This window comes from Camelina sativa, chromosome 13 (genome assembly GCF_030686135.1).
Source record: "Camelina sativa cultivar CO46 ecotype springtype chromosome 13, ASM3068613v1".
NCBI classification, from domain to species: Eukaryota; Viridiplantae; Streptophyta; class Magnoliopsida; order Brassicales; family Brassicaceae; genus Camelina; species Camelina sativa.
The window spans coordinates 1,756,946-1,780,259 of NC_141892.1; the positions used below are offsets into that span (position 1 = coordinate 1,756,946).

At 36.5% G+C, this 23,314-nt stretch overlaps 4 protein-coding genes and 1 pseudogene across 11 annotated transcripts; all 5 read left to right on the forward strand.

The window, feature by feature from the left end:
• Window positions 1-1,658: 1,658 nt before the first annotated feature.
• Window positions 1,659-3,660, forward strand: LOC104737838 (pentatricopeptide repeat-containing protein At5g04780, mitochondrial pseudogene; annotated as a pseudogene). Its single transcript, XR_015578245.1, has one exon. The product of XR_015578245.1 is annotated as a pentatricopeptide repeat-containing protein At5g04780, mitochondrial pseudogene (transcript).
• Window positions 3,661-3,724: 64 nt separating this feature from the next.
• On the forward strand, window positions 3,725-4,671 carry LOC104734484 (uncharacterized protein At4g29660). 2 transcript variants are annotated; one of them, XM_019234960.2, is made up of 3 exons: window positions 3,725-4,004; window positions 4,320-4,441; window positions 4,585-4,671. In XM_019234960.2, exons 1-2 carry the CDS (start codon window positions 3,801-3,803, stop codon window positions 4,437-4,439), a joined length of 324 nt encoding a protein of 107 aa, XP_019090505.1. In that variant the 5' UTR covers window positions 3,725-3,800; the 3' UTR covers window positions 4,440-4,441; window positions 4,585-4,671. The 2 variants fall into 2 exon arrangements, with proteins under 2 accessions (XP_019090505.1, XP_010452378.1); XM_010454076.3 differs by having other exon boundaries at window positions 3,729-4,004; window positions 4,320-4,671.
• A 425-nt stretch (window positions 4,672-5,096) lies between these two features.
• Window positions 5,097-6,401, forward strand: LOC104734485 (small ribosomal subunit protein eS17w). Of its 3 annotated transcripts, none has more exons than XM_010454077.3 (2): window positions 5,097-5,227; window positions 5,789-6,401. In XM_010454077.3, exon 2 carries the CDS (start codon window positions 5,812-5,814, stop codon window positions 6,226-6,228), a length of 417 nt encoding a protein of 138 aa, XP_010452379.1. In that variant the 5' UTR covers window positions 5,097-5,227; window positions 5,789-5,811; the 3' UTR covers window positions 6,229-6,401. The 3 variants fall into 3 exon arrangements, with proteins under 3 accessions (XP_010452379.1, XP_010452381.1, XP_087337888.1); XM_010454079.3 differs by having other exon boundaries at window positions 5,152-5,227; window positions 5,786-6,401; XM_087481762.1 differs by having other exon boundaries at window positions 5,185-5,231.
• Window positions 6,402-6,487: 86 nt separating this feature from the next.
• On the forward strand, window positions 6,488-10,404 carry LOC104734486 (pentatricopeptide repeat-containing protein At5g04810, chloroplastic). 4 transcript variants are annotated; one of them, XM_087481761.1, is made up of 10 exons: window positions 6,488-7,508; window positions 7,645-7,772; window positions 7,975-8,095; window positions 8,207-8,285; window positions 8,378-8,531; window positions 8,623-8,682; window positions 8,778-9,206; window positions 9,288-9,583; window positions 9,665-9,794; window positions 9,883-10,404. In XM_087481761.1, the coding sequence occupies exons 3-10, from the start codon at window positions 8,089-8,091 to the stop codon at window positions 10,393-10,395; spliced, it is 1,668 nt and encodes a 555-aa protein (XP_087337887.1). In that variant the 5' UTR covers window positions 6,488-7,508; window positions 7,645-7,772; window positions 7,975-8,088; the 3' UTR covers window positions 10,396-10,404. The 4 variants fall into 4 exon arrangements, with proteins under 4 accessions (XP_087337887.1, XP_087337884.1, XP_087337886.1 ...); XM_087481758.1 differs by having other exon boundaries at window positions 6,494-7,508; window positions 7,955-8,095; window positions 8,199-8,285; XM_087481760.1 differs by having other exon boundaries at window positions 6,556-7,508; window positions 7,955-8,095.
• A 6,054-nt stretch (window positions 10,405-16,458) lies between these two features.
• Window positions 16,459-17,867, forward strand: LOC104734487 (transcription repressor OFP13). The gene has a single exon (XM_010454081.2). The coding sequence runs from the start codon at window positions 16,937-16,939 to the stop codon at window positions 17,735-17,737; it is 801 nt and encodes a 266-aa protein (XP_010452383.1). The 5' UTR covers window positions 16,459-16,936; the 3' UTR covers window positions 17,738-17,867.
• The last annotated feature ends 5,447 nt before the right edge of the window (window positions 17,868-23,314 follow it).

The following is a 23,314-nucleotide window of genomic DNA, read 5'->3' on the forward strand; positions in this document are numbered from 1 at the left end:
ATTGAAGTATTTCGACAGTTCTGCAGGGTACTCGATCAATTAGATAAACAAATATTCATATTAAAGTTTAGGCACTACACTAAAACTATCAGTAGTTTATTAAAGATGTCTTTAGTTATTTTTTTTCCTTTTTAGTTTTTATATAGATCAGGAATGTGTAAGCCAGGATCGAATCTGTGATCTCAATTCGTATAATCAGTCCAATTATTTTACTAATGAACATCCCAATAATTATGTGAGCTGTTTGATTAGGATAATATACAGAATTACATTTATATATTATATTTTGAAGCGGATGATATATATCTCGAATCTAAAAATAACTGTGTTTTAGTGGGAGACGACACTTGCTTGTATTCTCACTCTTTTTGGTGACTATATTCTTAAGGATGGGGTCCAAATTAAGAAAAGCCCATTATTGTCAAGGTCATCACATTGTTGGAAACTTATTTTCATATTATATATATATTTATGGATTTGTTTTTTTTTGACATTATTCTGCCAATAACAAGATGTGATTCTATTGGCAATACAAAGATTTGATGTCTTTCTAGAAACACCGCTTTACTATAAAGCAATGAGTTCCCTCTGCAAAAGGGTTCAAATCTAAGCATAAGGTTTTCTCTTTTGAATTTTCATTGATCCTAAATTACAAACCTTAATGCTACATTCTACATTGGATTAACTTAACTACCAATATTTATTTCAATTTTTTTTGTTCTTTTTTTTTTTGAGTTTTACAAAGACAACATGTATTTTGTTTTTCAACGGCTATGTAAAAACCTATCTAAAGTCTAAAAAACTAACAAAATAGTATCTTGGATTTGGGAATAATTATTACTGTAGTATGATTTGCGGTAATGTTTCTAAAATGTAGTAGATTAAATGAAGTAAATCTATAGCCTAATCCTTGATTAAATAATTTATGGGACCACGAAAATGTCAACCTCTTTTAAACCATTCAAAGCACAATCTAAGACAAGTTGTGTAGCAAGATCGAGTGAGTCCACTAATCAGTATAGCTAGCTAGATAGGTCTAATCTAATTCTTTTCCTTTTTTGTTGACATTTTTGTCACGAATTTTGTTCCCCGACTTCTCATGAGCTTTGACATTCACTTAAAAGAAACACACTCTTTACATATAAAAGTAGTGCTCTCCAAAAAGAAAAAATAAATCATAAGAGGAATGATAGGAAGAAAGAAGGATAAGAGTTTGATTTTATATTCTCACCAAACAGCAACATTTTTGGCAACTTGCAATACCTTCCACATTTTTATAATTATCGGAAAAAAGTCATAAATAAAGTTAAAACATTCCATTCTATTCCATGATATGATAATCTTGTCGTCAAGTTGGTCTTTTACTCATATTTCAACATTCTTAATCATACAATACGGGAATCGCAAAATCTTATATATGTGCTTTCTTTCACCAATTGTTGTAGATTATTATATCTTAATCACAAATTACTTTCCAATTAATCTAAGGTAGACAAAGATAAATCTCACTAAGTTTTTAGACTACAATCATTCATTTATAGCATTATCTACTAGCTATAGTTGGTAGTATCATTGTAACAAAGACTCATAATTTTTGAAGAATAATTTGTATAACAAAAAAAAAAGGAATGGGCTTGAGAACATCATTAATATTCAAAAGGAACTACAATTTAGGCATTTAGGCCCAAAACTAAGTATGTTGTCTCTGTCTCTGTCGCTACCAAGGAAGAGGGTACTTGGTTTCACGGTGAACTTCTTGATCCGATGCAAGATCTTTCCCAGGATAAGTCATACGACATCTGTATCCCGATACATCTCCGTGTGCGCCAATTATGAGCAGGTGGAATCACCTGAACGATATAACGATGAGTTTTCAAATCGTAACGTGGTTTACGAAATCTTGCAGCTTTGTGCTACAAACAGATCTGTTATGGAAGCAAAAGCTTGCCACGGGAAGATTATACGTATCGAGTTGCAGGGAGATGTTACTGTGTCGAATGTTCTTATTAATGCTTACGCCAAATGTGGTTTTGTGAATCTTGCTCGCCAAGTGTTCGATGGAATGCTTGAGAGAACCTTGGTTTCTTGGAACACAATGATTGGTTTGTATACTCGGAACAGAATGGAGTCAGAAGCATTGGATCTTTTCTTGGAGATGCGAAACGAAGGGTTTAAGTTTAGCGAATTCACGATCTCTAGTGTTCTTTCTGCTTGTGGGGCTAATTGTGATGCCTTGGAATGCAAAAAATTGCGTTGTTTGTCAGTGAAGACATCTCTTGAATTAAATTTGTACGTTGGTACTGCATTGGTTGATCTTTATGCAAAATGCGGGATGATCAAGGACGCGGTGCATGTTTTCGAGTCTATGCAGGACAAGAGTTCAGTTACATGGAGTTCTATGGTGGCAGGTTATGTTCAAAACAAGAGTTATGAAGAGGCTCTCCTTCTTTATCGTCGAGTTCAGAGTCTAGAGAGGAATCAGTTTACGTTATCTTCAGTAATTTGCGCTTGTTCGAATCTGGCAGCTTTAATAGAAGGGAGACAGATGCATGCTGTTATACATAAGTCTGGGTTTGGTTTTAATGTCTTTGTGGCATCCGCTGCAGTTGATATGTATGCTAAGTGCGGAAGCTTGAGAGAGTCTTATATTATTTTCTCGGAAGTGAAAGAGAAGAATATCGAGCTTTGGAACACGATCATCTCAGGGTTTGCAAAGCATGCTCGTCCTAAGGAAGTGATGATCTTGTTTGATAAAATGCAGCAAGATGGAATGCACCCAAATGAGGTTACTTTTAGTTCCTTGTTATCTGTTTGTGGTCACACTGGTTTGGTCGAGGAAGGAAGGAGATTTTTCAAACTCATGAAAACCACGTACGGTCTATCGCCAAATGTGGTTCATTACTCATGTATGGTTGATATCCTTGGTCGCGCTGGGCAACTGTCTGAAGCATATGAGTTGATAAAGTCTATTCCTTTCGACCCTACTGCTTCCATTTGGGGTTCTCTTCTTGCTTCTTGTAGAGTCTACAAAAACCTCGAGCTAGCAGAAGTTGCAGCCAAGAAACTATTCGAATTAGAACCAGAAAATGCTGGTAATCATGTCTTGCTATCCAATATATACGCGGCAAACAAACAGTGGGATGAAATCGCCAAATCAAGGAAGCTTCTAAGGGACAGCGACGTGAAAAAAGTAAGAGGAAAAAGTTGGATTGAAATTAAGGACAAGGTCCACACTTTTAGCGTGGGAGAAAGCGGTCATCCGAGAATCCGTGAGATCAGTTCGACGTTAGACAATCTGGTGATTGAGTTGAGGAAGTTTGGATACAAACCAAGCATAGAACATGAGCTGCACGATGTGGAGATAGGGAAGAAAGAGGAGCTTTTGTTGCAGCATAGTGAGAAGCTGGCTTTGGTTTTTGGTTTAATGTGTTTGCCAGAGGGTTCTACTGTGAGGATCATGAAGAATCTGAGGATATGTGTGGATTGCCATGAATTCATGAAGGCTGCATCAATGGCTACAGGAAGATTAATCATTGTTAGAGATGTTAATAGGTTTCACCATTTCAGTGATGGTCATTGTTCTTGTAGACAATTTTGGTGACAAACTCTTCTGTTTATTGATTTGTTGAGCTAATCAATCGGGTCTCCGTTAAGCGCGGCTATTGAATTGGATCTCAGGCCCAATAATGAAAAGATTGTTACGGCCCATAGGTAGATGAAAATAAAAAGCCTAAGGCAATTTTATCTCAGGCACCGCCGGGAAACAGCAAAAATCCAAAAGATCGGCGAAGATTTGAGAGATGCAAGGAGGAGGAGGAGGAGTGTGGAGCCAACTATGGAGGAAATACGCTGATTATAAGTACAACAAGTTCGAGAGATTCGCTGTTTGGGAAATGATTGAACCTTACCGCCGACCAAAAACCTTCACGGCTTTGATTACTATCTATGTCGCCGCCTTTTACACCGGCGTCATCGGCGCTGCAGTTACTGAGCAACTCTACAAGGTGAGGCTCTAGATTTTGTCGGTTCTTATCTGATTCTGCGTGTTTAAGGGTCGAAAAATGTGATGAAAATGCTTCATTGCTGAGATTTGATGATTGTCGATTTCGTGATCAAGAATTAAAAAACTAGACTTGAATTGTTTCTTCATGGGACTAATCATTAGGTTTCTTAATTATGTCTTGATTAGTATCTAATCTAATCCATTGTTCTGTTAAGGTATTGACGTCTCTTGTAAATGTGTTTTTTTTTTTGTGGTTAGAATAAGTTTATGCGCTCTCTTGTTTTTTTTTCTAGTGTAAACTTTAATGTAAAAACAGGAGAAGTTTTGGGAAGAGCACCCGGGGAAAACGGTGCCTCTGATGAAGCCTGTATTCTATCGAGGACCATGGAGAGTTTATCGCGGTGAGGCTATTGCTTCAGATGCTAGCACTCAGTGAAGGTAACAACGATTTAGGCTAATCAGAGACTATGGTCAAAGGATATACATCTCCGCTATCTGAATCCTTTATGCAGTGTTTTGTAAACCAAACAACTTTTGTGTTCTGTATGTATCCTACTGAAAATTGTTTAAATGTTCTCTAGGCATCTATCTGGTGGGTAAATTATGCTTGTAGACAACAATAAGGTCTATTGACGAATAGACTATGTTAAAGAATTTGATTTTTCCTACTTGTAATGGCAGTCTCATAAGTCATAAGTCTCATTGTACTCTTCTGGTGCCTTGAAATAAAACATTCCCAAATAACTTCAGAAACATCAAGCAAAGAGATGTATCCAGCGGTATTATGATTGGGGTTATGGCTGATAGCACACTGATTACAAGAATCATGTGTTAATAATAACCCCAATCATAAATATATAAAAAAATCTCAAAAGTTTCCTTATCAAAATAGTTCCTTACCTGTTCTTGAAGAGAATTTTGGTGACAAATTCTGTTTTTTTTAAGGACTCGTTAATAATAACAAAAATCACTAAAATAAAAGAAGTTTAGGGGGACACAAAATAATAATAGACTTAATTTGTTGGGCTTATCGGGTCTCAGCTAAGGCGTTACTAACGAAATTAGATCTTAAGCCCAATAATAATAGAACGATTGTTACGGCCCATAGCTGGATGAAAATTAAACCCTAAAGAGAGAACCTCTTTATTTATATAGAAAGGCAATTTTATCACCTCCGTCTTTGCTTCTTTGTTATTTGCCGCCGCTGCTTCTTCGTCCTCGCAGGTATGTTCTGGTTAGCCCTAGAATTTTGTGTCATTTGTCGAAAATTGCAGAACCTTTTGCGGTATGTTTGATCTTTTGTTGCAGCGTTTTTTGTCTGTGTAGCTATAAAATTGGTCATTCTCGGTAAGATAATGGAAATGTAGTGAAGTAGGGTTGATTGGTTTACCATCTGATGCTGCTCAATCTTGGTACTTCTAGCTTAGTTGATGTATCGATGACTTATATTTTGTGAATTAACATGAGCCCTTTTCCAAGGTCAGTGTCCATATGTTGATGCATATCATCTCTTGATTCATCCATCACTCTTAAGACTCTGACATTGCAATTTTCTTGCAAGTTAAAGACACAAATCAACTATTCTCGGTTGTTTACTTGATTGGTTATATGTTTCATAGATCTCTTTTGCTTCTGATTGTCATTGGCATTTCTGCGTTTACACTTAGATCTTGAACTTTTAGGGGCATTTCTTGATTACATGTTTAGAACTTCATGATGCAATTGAATCCCTTAGTTCTATTGTTGTTCTTTCTCCAAGACATGTGGTAACTCTTCTTTTAGCAGGTAAGTCAACAGGTAAGTGAAAGATGGGGCGTGTAAGAACCAAGACGGTGAAGAAATCTTCTCGTCAAGTGATTGAGAAGTACTACTCTCGCATGACTCTTGACTTCCACACCAACAAGAAGATCCTTGAAGAAGTGGCCATCATCCCTTCAAAGAGACTCCGCAACAAGATTGCTGGATTCTCCACCCACTTGATGAAACGTATCCAGAAGGGACCAGTCCGTGGTATCTCACTCAAGCTTCAAGAGGAAGAGCGTGAACGCCGCATGGACTTTGTTCCCGATGAGTCTGCTATCAAGACTGATGAGATCAAGGTCGACAAAGAGACTCTAGAGATGCTTGCTTCTCTTGGAATGTCTGACACTCCCGGCTTCTCTCAAGTCGAGCCACAAGCTATGGCACCAACTGCCCCTTTCGGCAGGCCACCAAGAAGATACTAGTATGGCTTTGTTATCTTCATCATCCAGCCAATTCAATTGGCTCTCTTTCTTTCACAATGAGGGACAACGAAGACTTGTGCTTTTTTATTGCCTCTTTTGATTCAAGATTTATGTCTGAAACTGAAAGTGAGACTCTTTTATTTTTAATGGTTTTTGAGTTTTGCCGAACCAAAGATTGAAGTTAAAACACACTTTTGAATTTTGCTAGTAAACAACTTCTCCATCATACAAAACATCCAATTTCACCTGAAAGAAATTCAATTGTAACAAAATTAGACTTTGTGAAGGGCAAATTGGTAATTCTACAAAGAAGGATCATGTTTCGTTATAACCAGAGAGACGAGAGAAAAGAAGAGATAGAGAGAATGGATAATGGAGGGAGCGTGTTGTCTGTCTCTGCTCCACACTTCCCTTACTCGGCCACCATTCTCCGACGTCACTCTCCGTTGGCTTCCATCTCTTTCTCCCTCAAACCACCGCCGCAACCACCACAACCTCCGCCCGATCCTCCTGAGAGTCCTCCTGACCTCCGCCGCCCGGAGAAATCTCTTGGCACTTCTTCTTCTTCTTCTTCTTCTTCCCCTTCCCCTTCTCCTAAAACCCCTCTTAAGATTAATCCACTCAAGAAGGGTTTGAGTTCTCCTCTTGTTCAACCTGAGGTTTCGAGTAATAAAGCTTCTTCCTTTGGCTCTTCTACTCTCGCATCCAAACTACGTTTGTCCAGCAAGCTATCTCCTCCTCCACCTCCTCCGCCTCCTGTGGAGGAAACCCAATTCCGAGATGACTTCCGAAGAGACAAGAAACCACCGGAAGAAGAAGAAACTCGAAAGCCGCAACAGGAGTTCCGACAAGAAGGGAAGATATTCGTCGGTAATTTACCGACATGGATAAAGAAACCAGAGTTGGAGGAGTTCTTCCGACAGTTCGGACCAATAGAGAATGTGATTCTAATCAAAGGGCATCACGAGGTCGAGAAAAACGCGGGATTTGGGTTTATTATTTACGCAGCGGAGAAGTCTGCAATGAAAGCTGTGGAGTTCGACGGCGTAGAGTTTCACGGAAGGATTTTGACGGTGAAGCTAGACGACGGGAAGAGACTGAAAACGAAAGCTGAGCAGAGGGTGAGATGGGTACAGGAAGGAGAAGAAGACGCTAAGATGTCGAATAAGTCGTCTTGGCATCAAGACAGAGAAGGGTCACGGAAGTCACTACAGAGGATTCTAGATACCAATGGAGATAACTGGCAAGCTGTTATTTCTGCTTTCGAGAAGATCAACAAGGTTTTGTCATTGCTTTAACATCAGTTTTGCTCTGTTTTCGACTTATAGGATTTGTGATTGGAACGAACATAGGGGTCCATTGATAGATGTGTAATCTTCTTTTATGTTTATTCAATATTTATAACATTATGCGCAGCCTTCTAGGACAGAGTTTGGTTTGATGGTGAAGTTCTATGGAAGAAGAGGTGATATGCATCGTGCACGTGAGACTTTTGAGAGGATGCGCGCCAGGGGTATCACACCAACATCACGTATATACACAAGGTACCTCCTTTTGTTACAAAATGTGTTCAGATTCTGATTAGTCAAACATGTCATGGGTAAGTCTTTGCTTGAATGACGTTGATAAATGAATTGGCACGGCGTCTTGTTATGGTGTCTTGTTGCTATAAATGTAATTAGTTTCGGATTCCTGAAAGGTTAAAGAGAGGATTTGTTTCATGCAGCCTTATTCACGCTTATGCAGTTGGTAGAGACATGGACGAAGCAGTGTCTTGTGTTCGTAAAATGAAGGAAGAAGGAATTGAGATGAGTTTGGTGACTTATAGTGTAATTGTTGGAGGATTCTCTAAAGCAGGAAATGCCGAGTAAGTTTATGTCTGCCTAGATCTGTCACACCATTCTTAAATCTTCAAATACTTGTTGTATACTATATGCTAATTCGATCTAATACTTTGTTGTCTTTGGAAGAGCTGCAGATCACTGGTTTGATGAGGCCAAACGGATACACAAAACCCTTAATGCCAGTATTTATGGAAAAATCATATATGCACACTGGTAGGTAACCATTGAAATGATATTCTGACTCTGTTAGTGTGGTTTGTTGGTTTTGTATTATTTAATCTAAAACATTCTGAACATTTTCTCAGTCAGACGTGCAATATGGAGCGGGCAGAAGAATTGGTGAGGGAGATGGAAGAAGAAGGTATTGACGCTCCCATTGCCATCTACCATACCATGATGGATGGCTATACAATGGTCGCCGATGAGAAGAAAGGCTTAATTGTTTTCAAAAGACTTAAAGTAATATTTTGCTTTAGATTTGGATTCTTTATCACTTGTTCCTCTTTAGAATCTGAGAAAGTAAAGATGATTTATATCTGTTTTGCTATAGGAATGTGGATTCACTCCAACAGTTGTCACTTATGGATGCCTCATTAATCTTTATACTAAGGTACGGAGAACAATAGTGTGTGTATTAAGAGAATATCTATGTGTATTGTTTGGATGATCTTCTTGTATTGTGCTTTGTTTGCATCTTCTTTGTAGGTTGGAAAGATTACAAAAGCTTTGGAAGTTAGCAGAACGATGAAGGAAGAGGGGATAAAGCATAATTTAAAGACTTACTCGATGATGATCAATGGATTTGTAAAACTAAAAGATTGGGCCAATGCGTTTGCTGTATTTGAAGATATGGTAAATGAAGGCATGAAACCGGATGTCATACTATATAACAACATCATAGCAGCATTCTGCGGAATGGGTAACATGGATCGAGCGATCCAGACTGTTAAAGAAATGCAAAAGCTGAGGCATAGGCCAACCACAAGAACGTTTATGCCTATCATAAACGGATTTGCGAAATCCGGGGACATGAGGAGATCTCTAGAAGTTTTTGATATGATGAGACGATGCGGGTGTGTTCCAACTGTTCACACTTTCAATGCTCTGATTAATGGTTTAGTTGAGAAACGTCAGGTATGTCTATGTCTCATATAGTTCTCCTATAGAGAGACTGTTGAATTGAACTAAATCTCTTGTTAAAACTATTTTTTGTAGATGGAAAAAGCTGTTGAGATATTAGATGAGATGACTTTAGCTGGTGTTAGTGCGAACGAACACACTTACACAAAGATCATGCAAGGCTATGCATCAGTAGGTGATACAGGAAAAGCCTTCGAGTATTTTACAAGACTTCAAAACGAAGGTTTGGAGGTTGACATTTTCACTTACGAAGCGTTACTTAAAGCTTGCTGCAAATCAGGACGGATGCAGAGTGCATTAGCTGTTACGAAAGAAATGAGCTCACGCAATATCCCGCGCAATTCCTTCGTTTATAACATATTAATCGACGGGTAACGTATATGATTTTTTGTAGCCACTACTAAATGGTCTGCTTCTAAAATTCTCATTCGTTTCCCTCTGGATTGTTTTAGATGGGCACGGAGAGGCGATGTATGGGAAGCTGCAGATTTGATACAGCAGATGAAGAAGGAAGGTGTCAAACCTGACATTCATACTTACACATCCTTCATTAGCGCTTGTTCAAAGGCCGGTGATATGAATGTAAGTTTCCATTTCAAGAAGCAGATTCTTGTTTATGTTGGTTTCTTGGTTTGATAACCAGAAGAAACTTTTGAAAATGTTTTGACAGAGAGCTACAAAAACAATTGAAGAAATGGCGGCACTAGGGGTGAGGCCTAACATCAAGACGTACACTACCTTAATAAAAGGATGGGCGCGAGCATCACTTCCAGAGAAGGCCTTAAATTGCTACGAGGAAATGAAGGCGATGGGGCTAAAACCGGACAAAGCTGTGTATCATTGCCTTCTGACTTCGCTTTTGTCGCGTGCTTCAATCGCAGAAGCTTACATTTACTCGGGAGTTATGACTATATGCAAGGAAATGGTTGAGGCAGGGTTGATCGTTGATATGGGAACTGCGGTTCACTGGTCTAAATGTCTGTGTAAGATCGAAGGTTCTGGTGGTGAGCTCACTGAGACGTTGCAGAAGACGTTCCCACCTGATTGGAGCTCGCATCATCACCACCATGGATTTTTGGATCAAGTTTCTGATGTTGACTCCGATGAAGATGATGTTGATGGTGAAGATGGTGAGGATGATGATGATGTTAACTCGGTTTCTGGTTTCTTATCTTACAAGTAAGAAAACAAACTGATATTGTAAGAACTTTAGTATAGAGAGCGACGTCAGCATATTTTGTTTTATGTTTCTACAATATAAAATTTTATTGAAAAGTACAATTTCTTGATAAGTTAATAAAAAATGGCATCAGAAGAAGATAAATCCAAAAAACAGAAGAAAGCAAAGTTATTACATTTTGATCCATCTAGACATGTGGGTTTTGCGGATTAGTTCGTAATTAACCGCCAAATAAGGAATGGAGGATTTGACAGATTTTGGTAGACTGTCTTAATCTTTGACATATTTGAAATATTTTCATCGTATATGATCTGATTAGTAGCATAACTGACTTATGATTTTTTCTTCAAAAAACGATACCTCTAGGCTCTAGGAAAGCTAAATCTGCATTAAAATTGTTGGATTTGAGCAGCATGCTTAACTCATAAATTTTAATGTCAGATTAACTAGTGGAAGTAGTATACTTCCAAAAATGGTTATTTCTGTCAGTATATAAAACCAGTCTGTTCTAAGATATCGATCATGTGCATATCCAAAATTCTAACTGAAAAATGCATCTGAAAAAATCATATATAATTGTCACGGAAAGAAAAAAAATGTTATGACGACAAAAAAAGATTAAAAAAGATTGTAATTTTATATTCTTTGAAACAAAACTGTATATCTCACTGAGTGTTAACACCTAATAGAACAAACTACATTATCTTAACAACACATGTTTTGACAATTTGATTATATAAAACTAATTAAAATCTAATGTTAATCTTGTGTATACGCATTAACTAAAATTAAGATTATAAGTTTTGTTTTATATACTATTATATACTTAGAAGATATGCAAATCTGACTTCGAAAACAGAAAAATAAATAATTGAGTGTTGATCCTTAATAAAACACTAGTCAGAACTCTCCAACCCCATGAACCCATGCCTTTATACATATTAATTTTTGTAAAATACTCAATATAATTGGCCAATACATTGCATGATAGGTTAACTAATATCATATTAAATATAAACATGTGGTTCGTAAACGTACGTCGTCTCACAAGTCACATGTTATAATTGTTGTATGGCAAATAAACATTCATACACCAACTTAATCATAATGTCGAAAGGCGTATAATTGTTATTCATCATAATTGTGAAGATTAGGATAAGAACAAAAGAAAATTGTATTAATAGTGAATCAATCATGTTAAGTTATTTTATGTTAAAATGTTCATGACTATAACATTATATAAAAAAAGATGTTTATGACTAGGAAGGTCGAGGACAAAAGGAACAATATGACAGCGAACTTAAGATACAATGGATCTCCCACTTCCGTACCTTCTTCTCTTCTTCCACTTTTAAGTTTCACCTAAAGTAACAAAAAGATGAAGTTTGGATGACATGGTACTGATTAAAACTAAAGAATTTAGATACATATATTATATAGTGTGTTTCCACTATATATGAATATTGAAAGTTATGTGACAGCTTGATTTGATAGTATATATTTTCAGCTATCAAAGTACTTCACAAATTCATTTGTAAACAGAAGTAGTTTCATATATAGTAAATTAGAGTGATTTCTATATTCTTGCTTATACGAATTAAACTAGAGTGATTTCTATATTCTTGCTTATACGAATTAAACAGAAATCAAAACTCTGATAAAATCTCATAAATCTTCCGACATTTAATTTTCGATGAAGAGATTATTAATGAAGTGCGGGGTCAAGAAAGAAATTGTTTTGTTTTCTTATTCATCAAATCGTTTGAAAATTGAAAATAGAAAAGTAACAAGTCAAAATCTAGTTGAGAGAAGTAGAGAGGCGGTGCCCATGTGGCCTTCTTATTACATTTAAGTCCTAGGTACACACACATATACGTGACCTTAAAACGTTACATTATTATTCCAATTGTACTATTAAAGACTTCTCTAAATTACGACCTTCACAACTATTTCATACATAAATATGAAACCCTTTTAAGACGAGATCTTTAAACACATCTATACTGTTGACAACAAAACTAGCCTTTATTGTTATTGTGAGAAGGGAACATCAGAAAAAGGACATTTCTTTGTTTTGAGTGTTTGTCTCTTACAATATGTTCATACTACTGCATTCTAGAGATGAACCTATTCATCAGTAGGTTTCCACTTTGCGCTCATGCACATATAGCTTTGTTGAATGTGTACATAACATAACTGTGTAATCTATGTATATAGAAGATACATATTAAATATTTGGACCAAACAAAAGGGATCCATGAGGTATTAAGGACTTGATGATTTTATATTAGTTCTTGGCTATTTTTAAATTAATGATTAATATACACGTAATAAAACACTCATATGATACGTAGGAGGGTAGTATTATCGAAGACTAGTTGCTAATTACTAGTACAAATTTAAAGAACTAATCATGAGGGTCAACGGGGTACATGCATTGCTGGCTTTGCCTGTTGTTCGATGATTTCAAGTAATGCTCTTTTCATGCAATCTTGATAATCATATTTTTTTAATCAACTAGCACTTGATTGTACTTATTTTTCCTATTCTTTTTAAAATATTCTTATATTCTTTTAATTCATACTAAGCTTGCTGAATTATTCGTTACGATATTCATATTTTAACTAGTAAAACTCCATAGAGTCATATGAGTAGTTTGATAATAGGTATAATTAATTATGAGATCTCTAGTTCAACTATGGTATAGTATATTAGTATTCTAACTGTCCAATAAGTAAAAATTTAACTACCAAAACTAGTTTAAACTTCTTCTACACCGAACCACAGTAATGATTCTATCAACTGGTTTAGTTTAATCCTTTATCTGTGCCAGTGTGTGCTTGATCTAAACACGTATAATCCGAAGAAGAACCGATTTTCACAACAGTATTGTTTTTGGATCGACCTCTTTGTATGCTTTATTAAATTTCTGCAATATATTGAACCAGCCTCTATATATTTCTCTTATTACAAATATTTTCCTAGAGAGGAAAATTATTTAGATATATATATATATATATATATATATATATATATATATATTAGCTTTATCTGTGATGATTAATTCGTCTGAAAATATTGTAAGGATTTTTCTGGGTGCAAAGTCCGACATACGTATCACTTGGTAGCACGAGCACAATATTCGTATCTCTTCTGTATGTTTTTATGCTACAGTACCAAATGAAATGCTGAGATTTGTTACTACGTACATTCGACGCTTGGAAAAAGTAGTAATTCGCTTCTCAACACCTTAGACACTTCTACAAAACAAAATAATGTGTTAACTTTTAGTTCTCGTTTGACCAAAAAAAAAAAAAAAGTTCTCATATATATGCAAATAAATATATACTGAGCACTAAACAAAACGTAAATAAATACGAAGTACAGTAAAACCTCTATAAATTAATAATGTTGGGACTAAGACATTTTATTAATTTATAGTGATATTAATTTATCTATAAATTAATAATTATTATTTTATAGTGTAAATTAATAATTATTAATTTATAGATATATTTTTAATTGTTTATTTTTTAAAAAATTATGAATTGGAACAACTATAGCAAAATAAGATTAAACTTTCGGATGTTATAAATTTTATGGTTTAGGAATTGAACTTGTAATATTTAGAAAGCACTATTTACAATAAATTACAAATATTATAGACAAATTGACTTATACACATGAGACACATAAATTCAAATCTATGAATAATAATATCAATTCTCTTATTTTAATAATCTGTCAAATTATCAAATTGTAAATGATGCATATCTAAAAATTAAAACTTTAAATTTAATTATTTGTATGACATGTTATAAAATATTTTAGAGATATCATTATAGGTTGAAAATACAACATTACAATTGTTCTATAGAATTGAGCTTTAGGAGAAACATACACTATTATATCAGTATATATATATATAAATTTACATAATTATTAATTTATGATATTATTGAGACCATATTTTATAAGGAGATTTCGAAAAAATTATTATTTTAATTTATAGAGTATTAATGTATAGAGGTTTGACTGTATAGTATTTTGACCATTTATCAAATTTACCTACTTACTTTTAAAGTAGCTAGGTAGTAAAATATCAACATGAAAAACATTTGAGGTAAATTTCTTAAAGTACTTTATTATAGTGATATGGATTAAAATCACCGTTGAAGTTGTTGAGTATTTACTTCTAAGATTTGCTACAAACTGTGTTTGGCATTTATTATTTTTCTTACTCTGGTAAAAAGAAAAAAAAAACCCCGAGGAGAATCGATCGAGAAATAATTATAGTATAAAAATCGGTTTTTAGCAAACGGATAATAGCAGGTATGTTCATGTGTTTTTTTTTCTATTTCTCTTTTCTGCATTGTTTAATTAAATTATAAGCAGCTTGATAAAATCAAGTAAAAAGCACAGTATTCATTTTTTTTTTTTAATAAACTGTATAACTACTGAGCGAATTCAAAATTATAATATGACAAAAACATTGTTGAAAAATTTTAAACATAAAAGTTGTAAAAACACTGTAGAGTGTTTTCTATTATATAATTTCAATTGTAACAAGTTGAATAGTCTATCACAAACACTGTTAGATTATTCAAATAACAGTCGAAACATAATTTAATGTATCATAAAGTTAAGAGTGGGAAATATAGTGAATTTTAGTAAATTAAATTTGGTCCCATAAAGATCTAGTAGAGTAGTAATAGAAGATGGCAATGAACAATTAATATATGCGTGATTCAACGGTGCCCCCTCTTTAATTCCTCACATGAGTTTTGCACACAACATCTCACATCAAATCTCTCGGTCTCTCCTATCTATAGTTTATTTTCTTCTTCTTCTTCTTCTTCGTCTATTTTTCCTATATTTGTCCCGAAAAGGTTTATCCAATATCTTACGCAAATTAAGGCAAAACAAGAAGACAATTGTAAAAGACAAAATAAGTGAAGGTGTTGTTGGTAAATAAAGTTAAAAATGTACGAAAAATATTGATGCACTTATTTTCACAACAATGGGGTTCAACATCATATTGACTCTGTTTAAAACTTTTTCTACTTTCAGTTTAAAATCTCTGCAACTCTAGAATATATTGATTATTCTTCTTCAAGGACACTTTATCAGAATCTCCTTCTTCCTTACATTCTTGTTCAACCTTGATGGATCATATACTTTTATTTTTTATTTTTTACCTATAGTAAGAAAGAAATTCACCAAGTAAATAAGTTGCAGAGATAATTGAATAATCAATAATGTAAACATCTTTTAATGAAATATAAATAACATGTTGACCAAGAATATTAGCATAAATTTAAACATAATATTATTATTAGAGTTCTAAAAGTCGTAAAGAGAGAGTAAAATAAAAAGAAGAAGATTTGACAAGACGAGCCAATTGACAAGAATGTAGTACCGTCAATCAACCTTTACATATATATATATATATATATATATTTGTTGGGATTTGTTATTTCTGCAACATTTTCTTGTAAGCAACCGTTTTTAATGCTTGGTGTTCTGCACACTGCCTTGTCATTGGCTCGGGACTAACATTTTTATGCATGTGTATCCCTACATTTAATATTTATTTATTTTTCTTTTTTCGTTTTTGTCTTTCAGCCAAATTGAATGCTACTGCTGTGTTTTCACCACCACTATAACTCATACTAGCTCTTGACTCATGAGTTTAATAATTTTATCATTTTCAATTCATATAACAAAGAGAAAAGAAAAAGCATTCAAATTCCGATAGAGCCATTGTTTGCATGATTTTTTTTGTTAGTTCAAAATTAATCTCTCCAACAAACCCATGGAGCTAATAATGTGTTTATTATGCAAAACTTTAAGTAAATAACTAAATGAGTGTTTCCGACACACAAGATTGATTTTTTTTTCCTTTTTCTTTTAAATTTGTAAGAAGTTGGTTCTTTCATGTAAAGTGTGTCTCAACCGATAGACAAGAAGATTACCAATGTCCAAACACGCATAATCGCACCACTTTTCATCATTCATTATCAAATTCGCTAATGTGTGTGTATGACATGCAGAAAATTATGTAAAAAAATCTTATAATTTCCTCAATAATTTGAAAATGATACACATGATAAAAAATATATAAAAAAACATTTTCTATACAGTTTTATGAATTATTAAGATCAAACACAGTGTAGAAAAGCCCAAAATAAATTTGGATTGTAGCAAATACATATATATTGGAAATTACTATTAAAATCCCGGTTGAACAGAAACGAATCGAAAAAGTTAACCACAAAACAAAACAAAACAAACTATCAACTTCAATCATCATAATTTTTTTTAGTTTAAGACTTTTTAACAGAACTTTAAAATAAGTAAAATAGCGTTGCAAATATTTTAACAATAAAAAAAAATAAAATAAAAAAAAATAAAGAGAGACACATGAGAGAGAGTAGACCAGACCCACCAGTCTCTGCTTCTTCTTCCCTCCAACTCCTTCCTTCGCTTCTCCATTTATTACTAAAACCTCACAACTCAACCAAACAAATCTTTTGTACCTCAAATGGGGAAGACGAAGAAGATGATGAAGCTCTCTTCTCTATTCAAAGCCGGAGCCGGCGGATTACTCGCGGTTCCTCTCTGTTACAACAATGCCAAAACGCTTTCGTTCCGTGTCGGAGACGACATGATCAAGACGGTCAACTCTGTTTTCTTCGACCACAACCACAACGGCGGAGACTCTTCCGTATTGGAAGCGGAGACGCCTGTTTCTTGGTTCACCAACTCTTCCGAGACAGCGAGTCACTCCACCGAGTCGGATCAAGACCTCGACGCTGAATCTCTAGAGATGGTCGTCCGTGGCGTCGTTAGATCGGAGCGTTTGTTCTTCGATCCGGGTGTCACGAGCTCGATTCTCGAAGAGACCGATCCCAAATCCAAATCGAAGAAGGCTGTTGCGGCGGTGGGAGCCGATGATGATCGAGACGGTTGCGGTGGTGTTTTCACGCCGCCGATCGAGGAGATCAGCGTCGCGGTGGCGATGGAATCTGAGGATCCGTACGGGGATTTCCGGAGATCGATGGAGGAGATGGTCATGAGTCACGGCGAGCTGGCCAAAGACTGGGACAGCTTGGAGTCGATGCTTGCGTGGTACTTGAGGATGAACGGGAAGAAGAGCCACGGCGTAATCGTTAGAGCTTTCGTCGATCTTCTCTCTGGACTCTCTGATTCCGGTGCCGGAACTACGTCGGCGTCGATATCGGATTCGGCTCGTTACTCAACCGCCGTTTCGTCTTTGCCGTCTTCGCCGTTATATTCTCAAGGTCAGACGGAGATTGAGGAGGAAGAGAGACATAGCTATTAAAAAAAAACAATAAAAGGATTCGGTTTTAATTTTTTTTGTTTTCTAATCTCGTTTTATTTTAGATTAATTAACCTTTTTTGGATTATGTAAAAACTAATTAGAGGGTTAAATATATATATTTTTAGATCCATTGTTGTTGATTTATTTATGCATAACTACAAAAAAAAAACTCATAAGCGAACACTATCTCTCCATAAAAAATCAGATTGACCGCGTGAAACTCAGCAAAATTTACCAACAGATTCAGATAAATTTTGTTTAACAGTCAGTCCCCCTGAAATAGGGAAAAATAAAAATAAATTATATACTAGCATATGCTTTTTAACAACATGTAGTATTAAAAGGACCAAATAATATTAACTCTTTTTTTCTTTTCAAATATATGATTGGATGGTGATATAGAAAACAAGACTTCACATATAAACTAGTAGATTATGAGTTCGATTGTTAACGTATAAAAAAGTGTAGAAAAAAATTGTAAGTTGGACCTGTAAGCTTTTAATGAATAGTGCAAAGCTGTATGAAAAAGCTGAAAGTAAAATTTTTGATAAAACTTTTTGATAAAGTTTTTATAATCAGTAAATATTAAAATAATATATTTGTAAAACTTTTAAAAACTGTTACCAATCACATCCTATATATATCACTGTCGGATATTTCATAAATTAATGTAAATTGTGTTTTAATGATATGATTTAACAAGTCATCTACTTTTGATTTGACACTTAAGAAAAGTAACATCACGTTAGATATTTAGCAGAAATGCTTTACTTTGTTTATATCTCTATCCATGATCCATGCTAGAGTGGATCTATAGTGCTATTGCTATATTTTGAAAATAAGCATATTAGAAATACTCTTAGTTAGTTTATGTGTAGAATTAAGAGAATATGTGTGTTCATTTATCAACGGCGTTACAATGTTTATATACACGACTCAATCTCTAAGAAACCCTACACAAGACTTGCCGAGCAAGTTAATCATATTAGACACAAACCGTAGTCCATAGACGGCCCAATACTCCCCCTCAAGTTGGAGGAGGAAGTGAAACGAGACCCAACTTGGACATTAGAAGACTAAACTGTTGAAAACCAAGGGCTTTTGTGAAATTGTCAGCCAGTTGATCTTTGGAGCGAACATGTGCCCTAGAGATAACACCGTCTTGAATTGCATCACGTACAAAATGACAATCCCGTTCGATATGCTTCGTACGTTCGTGAAAAACTGGATTGGCCGCAATGTGTAAAGCAACTTTGTTACCACAAAACAACCTCGTCGGCGCGTGTTGCGGGAACCCAAAATCTTCAAGAAGATGATGCAACCAAATAATTTCCTTTAAAGCATCGGCCATGGAGCGATATTCTGCCTCTGCTGAAAAACGAGACACCTCCTTTTGCTTCTGAGTTTTCCATGAAATAGGACAGCCACCTAAAAACATAAAGTACGCACTAAGAGAACGACGGGTTAAAGGACAAGTACCCCAATCTGCATCACAATATGCCGTGAAAGTAAGATCTGTATCTGCTCGCAATAAAATGTCGTGACCAATCGAGCCTTTAAGATATCAAACCACTTGTAACACAACATCCCAGTGTGCCTCACGAGGAGCTTTCATAAACTGAGACAAGATGTGGATAGGATAAGTAAGCTCCGGACGGGTAACTTTTAAATAAATTAAACGACCAACTAGTCGCCGGTAGCGCATGGGATCTGAAAGTAGAGGACTCGAGTCAAGACCAAGTTTATGATTCTGATCCATAGGAAGCTTAGAAGGCATGGCAGCTTGGAGTCCGGATTCCACGACAATATCAAGTAATTACTTGCGTTGAAATAAAAAAATACCTTTTGTACTACGAGCAACTTCAATACAAAGAAAATATTTAAGCTTCCCCAGATCCTTCATGTGAAAACAACGGCTTAAATACTCCTTAAACTGGGTCAAAGACGGTAAGTGATTACCATAAATAATAAGATCGTCGACGTAAACAAGAACACGCAAGTCTACATCGCCTCTGGTCATAATGAACAAGGTATAATCTGCATAAGATTCCTCACAACCATAGTCCAACAAGGCATTCGCCAACTTAGCAAACCAACACCTCAGTGCTTAATTAAGACCATACAACCCATAGGCAACTGCATATAAACTTCTTCGGCAAGATGTCCGTGAAGAAACGCATTATGAACATCCATGTGATGGACCCCCCATCCTTTAGATGAAATAATCTGCATGAGACCTCGAACTGTAGACATTTTAGCAACAAGAGCAAAAGTCTCCTCAAAATCACGACCAACCACCTGTCTATTGCTAAGAACCACAAGACGAGCTTTATATCGCTCAATAGACCCATCTGTATTATACTTGATTTTATACACCCATTTATTGCCAAGGGCTTTCTTGCCTGGAGGTAAATCGACAATGCTCATTGTATTGTTAAGCTCGAGGGCATCGACTTCACTAACCATGGCATTATTCCACCGGTCTTCTTGCACAGCATCGCTAAAACAAGAAGGTTCTATATCCGTAGTGACGGCTGCAAGAAAAGCACGATGCGGAGAAGAGAATAAATCATCAGCAATATAGTGCGTGAGAGGATACTTTGTGTTACCTGAACCCGTAGACGAGGACTCGATAATGAGAGGAGAGGGGAGAGCGTCATGGGTATTATCTGCAACACAAGCGGAATATGTGATGTAACCAGTTAATCTGGTCGAGGGAAACTTTGCTCTTTTCCCTTTGCCTAAATCATCATTCTCATCGGGAGAAGTACCAACAACGATAGTTGATGGATCAGCGTCAACAACAACATGTGTAGTAGAGTCTCGAACAACAGCAACATCATCATGACAGACAACGACATCGTCGGAGGGCCGCGGGTTTATAGTAGAAGATTCATTAGAGGAAGAAACTTCCTCAGGTTCGTGAATAACCGTAGGAGTAGTAGTCGGAGGAGCAGAGTCTGAAGTCACTGAACTAATACTCCCCCTGTAACCGGAACCGGGTTGGAATTCCCAATCACCATCGGTTAGAACCGGTGGTTCCGTGAGAGACGAAGACACATCAGGCTTTTGTAAATATGGAAACACGTTCTCGTGAAACACCACATCTCGAGAAACCAAAAATTCATTAGTTGTCAAGTCATAAACCCGCCAACCTTTCTTGCCAAAAGGGTAACCAACGAATATACACTGGCGACTCCGTGAGCCAAACTTGTCATTATCCTGAGCGGGCAAATGTGTATAGCAAGAAGAACCAAATACACGCAGCTGGTCATAGTGTGGTTTGACACCGGTTAAAACCTCATAGGGTGATCGTCCCTTATGTAACTTGGAAGGAGTGCGATTAATCACATATGCAGCAGTAAGAACAGCCTTTCCCCAGAAAAAAAACCGGCAAACCAGCTTGAAATAACAGAGATCAAGCAACGTTAAGAATGTGACGGTGTTTACGCTCAACATGACCATTCTGTTGAGGTGTACCAACGCAAGAGGTCTGGTGTAGAATCCCTTTGCTTGCAAAAAACTTTCCCAAACAAATAAACTCGGTACCGTTATCACTTCGCACCATCTTGACTTTCTTATCAAACTGACGTTCAGAATAAGCACAAAAATTTTCTAGCACCGTCGTACTTCAGACTTGGCAATAAGAAGATGCGTCCACACAGATCGGGAAAAATCATCAACTATCGTTAAAAAATAAACGGTTCCACAAGATGAATCAACACGGTATGGTCCCCAAACATCAACATGGATTAATTCAAAACACTCTGTTGTCTTATTGACACTATCATAAAAAACATCACGAGTTTGCTTAGCCAGATAACAAACGTCACAAGGACTAGGACTAGCACATTTTGAAACACCAGAGAAAATGGGTAATGAAGAAAGAACAGAAAACGTCGGATGCCCAACCGCTAATGCCACAACGTCTGATCAACCGAAGCCGCAACACGAGTCACATTAGTAGTTGGCACATCCGTTAAATAGTAGACCCCATCATGTTCTTCACCAGCTCCAATCAGGGTCCTCATGAAACGGTCCTGTAAAACACAAAGAGTAACGGTAAATAATGTCAAACAATTCTTCATTTGCTTGAGAATCTTGGAAACCGATATTAAAGAACAGTTTAAATTGGGGACGTAAAGAACATCCAAAAAGGATACACTATCCGTGAGATGGAGAGTGCCTTTACGATTTGGAAACGTAACACTACCATCAGCAAACCCAACCAAGCAAGATGGTGTGTCAACCAAATCAATAAGAAGAGAAATATTTCTTGTCATGTGATGAGAGGCTCTTGTATCTATGATCACATCGCCAGGAATTTTACCAGAGAGCTTATCGGGATTGCTTTTCATCTTTTCAAGAGCAACCAAGGAAAGAGCTTTCCAATGTTCAGGAGAAAAATCAGAGATAGTGACGTTAGGACTGGTAGTATATACAACAACAGCTTGACCACGTCCACGACCAACTCTTCTGCCACGACCGCGACCAGCAGCAGAACCTCGACCATTGTTCCGAACGTTGCGTTCAGTTTACCATTCCGGATATCCAACCAACTGCCAACAAAACGCCTTTTCATGGCAAGTGCGACCACAATGAGAACAGAGCAAACTACGCTCCCGACCTGAAAATTCCACACGTTGATCCCCACTAATCGGGGCAGAAGAAAGAGAGTCACGTCGAGCAACAAAGCCAACAGCATCCTGATGTTGTTCACGAGACCGAGCCGCCAAGATCCTTTGTTCTTCATGGATGATTCGTGAGTAAGCTTGATCCAAAGCTGGAGAAGAATCAGCATCAATAATCGAATGAATCACATTCGCAAACATGGTTTCTTCAAGACCCATGACAAACTGATTCACCTTCTCCTCTTCTCTCTCTGTGGCAATCGTTGTGTAGACACCACAAGTACAACCTTCACAAGAACACACCTGAAGAGGTTTGTAAGTATATAGCTCATCCCACAAAGCGGCATGCTTCCTGTAGTAATCAATAACGGATTGTCCCTCCTGGCGACAAAGAGCGATTTGAGAATGGAGATGATTAACACGAACTTTGTTCCCAACCAAGAACCGTTTGCGCAAATTCTCCCAAAGATCACGAGCACTAGTGTGATACAAAACTGTGGAGCGTACACGAGGTGTGATTGATGTGCGCAACCACCCAACAACCATGGAATTAACCGAAGTCCATGATTCTAAATCGGAGCTATCTGCTTTGGGTCTCTTGAAGGAACCATCAATAAAACCAGTCTTCTTCTTTGCACGAAGAGCATTGAGTATCTCCGAAGCCTATTCATTGTAGTTGTCACCGGTTAACGTAACAACTGAAATCATAGCGCCAGGGTTGTCCGTTGAAGACGTAGAGTACGAAGCCATCACCGTGTTTTCTCCTCCGGTTGAACCGATGGCGGCGAGAGCTCCGGTTTGCGTAACAGATTGTGTCCCTTGTCTAGCCATCGGTTCAATTGGTGACAGATGTTCTGTGGGAAGGTTGTTAAAGGGTGGGGACCAGAGTTCGAGGAACGCTTGGCGCACTAATAACCTACTGGTGGATTTGGATGAATAGTTCCAT

Excerpts from the sequence above, each read along its gene's own strand:
- LOC104734484 (XM_019234960.2), top strand. The coding sequence starts at position 3,801 with ATGCAAGGAGGAGGAGGAGGAGTGTGGAGCCAACTATGGAGGAAATAC. Across the intron at positions 4,005-4,319 it reads TTACTGAGCAACTCTACAAG|GAGAAGTTTTGGGAAGAGCA; the intron begins GTGAGGCTCTAG and ends ATGTAAAAACAG.
- LOC104734487 (XM_010454081.2), top strand. The coding sequence starts at position 16,937 with ATGGGGAAGACGAAGAAGATGATGAAGCTCTCTTCTCTATTCAAAGCC.
- LOC104734486 (XM_087481758.1), top strand. The coding sequence starts at position 6,546 with ATGTTTCGTTATAACCAGAGAGACGAGAGAAAAGAAGAGATAGAGAGA. Across the intron at positions 7,509-7,644 it reads CTTTCGAGAAGATCAACAAG|CCTTCTAGGACAGAGTTTGG; the intron begins GTTTTGTCATTG and ends CATTATGCGCAG. Across the intron at positions 9,207-9,287 it reads GTTTAGTTGAGAAACGTCAG|ATGGAAAAAGCTGTTGAGAT; the intron begins GTATGTCTATGT and ends TATTTTTTGTAG.
- LOC104734485 (XM_010454077.3), top strand. The coding sequence starts at position 5,812 with ATGGGGCGTGTAAGAACCAAGACGGTGAAGAAATCTTCTCGTCAAGTG.